Below are 2,500 nucleotides of genomic sequence, written 5' to 3'. Positions count from 1 at the left end.
TCATGCATTTCTGTAATAATAATAATAATAATAATAATAATAATAATAATAATAATAATAATAATAATAATGATGATAAATTGCATTGCATGTCTATCTGGATCCAGCCTCGTTTGAATGATGATGTTGTCTTCTTTTTTCGTGAAAATATTGCTATGATCAAGTAACATAACCAATGTCTGGTGTAGTCAAGGTTTCAGCACGAAGAAAAAAGCTTGACATCAGGCTGTATTTTTGGAGGGCCTCAAAAAGAACAACAATAAAAGCACCACCAACCCGGTGTGGCCAACACATCACGCATGCACACAAACATTTCACCCGGTTAATTAGCAGCCATGGACAGCTGTTTCGACCTTTTGGGCCTCATCAGCATGGCGTAGCTAACAAACCAGGCGGGTAATGTGATCCACTTTCCCACACGCTTGCCGTGGGAGAACAGTTTTGCTATTCCCAACCCAGCTTACCACATGTACGGCATGTGAAGCTGCCACTTAAAGGGGTGCTCTTTAGGTATTTTAGTATGCATGATGTCTTGGCCACACCGGGTTGGTGTTAGAGTATGTCACCTTGCTTTTATTTTTGTTCTTAAACAGAACAATACCAAAATAAGCGACACAAATGGTAAATATTCCTGAAATTGATAATTTCATATGATTTATAGGGATATCATGCACGGGACTATTGAAAAGAAACGCTAAAGCAACTGACGGAAAATATACGATATCGGCGGGTTCCTCTGCATTTCAGGTAAGAGACAACTCAACCTCGTTCCCAGGGTCTCTCTTCTCTGCCTCCAGGTTGGAGACAACTAACAACTTATTTCAACTTTTTGTCACAAAGTAAAAAGCCTGGAATTGATGGAAGTAGATTGAACCACGATATCTATTTCTTTTCTATACTCCGTTGGCTTTCTCCGTTGAGACAAACCTGGAACCCAGGATACGTTTGATAGTGCAAATGCTGCACTAAGGTGAAATTGGTAATTAGTGGGTTAAAACAGTGTAACTTCCACGGCTGTGTCGAAAAAATTGGATGGGGACATGGGAACAGGGGACGTCGGGACTCAGGGAATCGGGGATGCGGCGACGCAATTTCAGAAATGGGAGAGCATCCTAACTCAAAAAGGAAGTTGAATTGCATATGTTATTTTGCAAAAAACATTATCATCTGTTTGCTTTTCAAGTACCAGTTAAATACACACCGAAATTCAAAAATTGGATTCTCGAAAAGTAATTCTCGCCACCCGCCACGGAGCTTGATTGTAAAACAAAGCGGCATAAGACTTGTAATAGCCCATTGTTCTGAGACCGTAGCTGAAATTAAATTTCACTTTGCAACGTTTGTTGTTGTTGTCGTTGTTGTTATTGTTGTTTATGCACAAAAACTTGAGTCTTATGACTTCTTCTCTGTAATTGATGTTTGAATTCCGTCCCAATGTCGTTGTTGGCGGCATTGTGAGTGCATCTTTCCTGGCGCTTGTTCAATTTGTTACCTTCGATGAAAAATTCGGGTTGTTACCGTTAAAATATTCAAAATGTTTCGTCATCACAGGACCAGAAGCTAAGTAACTCTTGACTTCAGTGTGTTAAGGCTTGACTAAGCTCATAAATTGGCATATTTTTGTTTTACGAGGAAGTATTTATCCAATTAACGTTAACCTAAAATCTGCATGCTGAGCTTTCTACTCGCTCTTTCATCTGAAATGTACCACGTGATTTTTTGACGGCGACATACATACATACATACATACATACATCATACATACATCCTTTTATATTTGATAAATCAGGTTGAATAAATAGCAGCTAATGCTGATGTGGACCTGCTATCTACTTTACATTAAGTGAATTAACATCTAAATAGATAAGCGTAAGATGAAAAATAGATATATTAATTACAATTAAGATAACTTAGACAATGCATTAAATGATAAAGGATGACTAATCAAAGTAACTAGTAATAAACTAGATATCAATAATACATAAATTCATCAATGATATTATTACGGTAGTTGCAATCGAGTTCGTGCCGAAAGTAATTTTGTCAATGCGTTTAGAGGATTTCTTAATGCTAGCCTTGAAAGAGGAGTAGCTGGGCTTGGACTTTAACTCAAATTAACTGGCTAGGTAAACAGTTCCAAACAATGCTAGCACGATGAGTGAAAGAATAATGTAAGGCTTTGGATTTAGAAAACACAAGTTCCAATCTTAAATTATCTCTTAAATTGTATGAAGCTTCGTGCTTTGTAAATAAATTGTTGATGTCATTAGGAGCTCAGTTATGAAAAGCCTGGTATGCAATACAGGCAAGTCTTGTGTTATGAATGTAATTTATAACATAACTTGGATAAAACGCGCGTTCTGATTGGCCAATTGATCATTTCTATTTGCCCATCGGTGCACGCTCGCTGACGACAGCTGACATGCGATCTAACTTAAGGACGTTCGCGCCCAAAACGTTCCCACGTACAGATTTTTTTAAAACTTGCCACGCAGAAAGG

At 37.9% G+C, this 2,500-nt stretch overlaps 1 protein-coding gene across 2 annotated transcripts in view; it reads left to right on the top strand.

The window, feature by feature from the left end:
• LOC138003204 (uncharacterized) overlaps positions 1–2,500 on the top strand; it is an 18,151-nt gene that overhangs the window by 10,144 nt on the left and 5,507 nt on the right. For both annotated transcript variants that reach the window (XM_068849158.1, XM_068849159.1), the window contains exon 4: positions 662–747. In XM_068849158.1, coding sequence (XP_068705259.1) covers positions 662–747 — 86 coding nt within the window. The remainder of the gene's footprint in view (positions 1–661; positions 748–2,500) is intronic.

This window comes from Montipora foliosa, chromosome 5 (assembly GCF_036669935.1).
Source record: "Montipora foliosa isolate CH-2021 chromosome 5, ASM3666993v2, whole genome shotgun sequence".
In the NCBI taxonomy this organism is placed as follows: domain Eukaryota; kingdom Metazoa; phylum Cnidaria; class Anthozoa; order Scleractinia; family Acroporidae; genus Montipora; species Montipora foliosa.
This window is presented reverse-complemented; position numbering and strand designations above follow the sequence as displayed.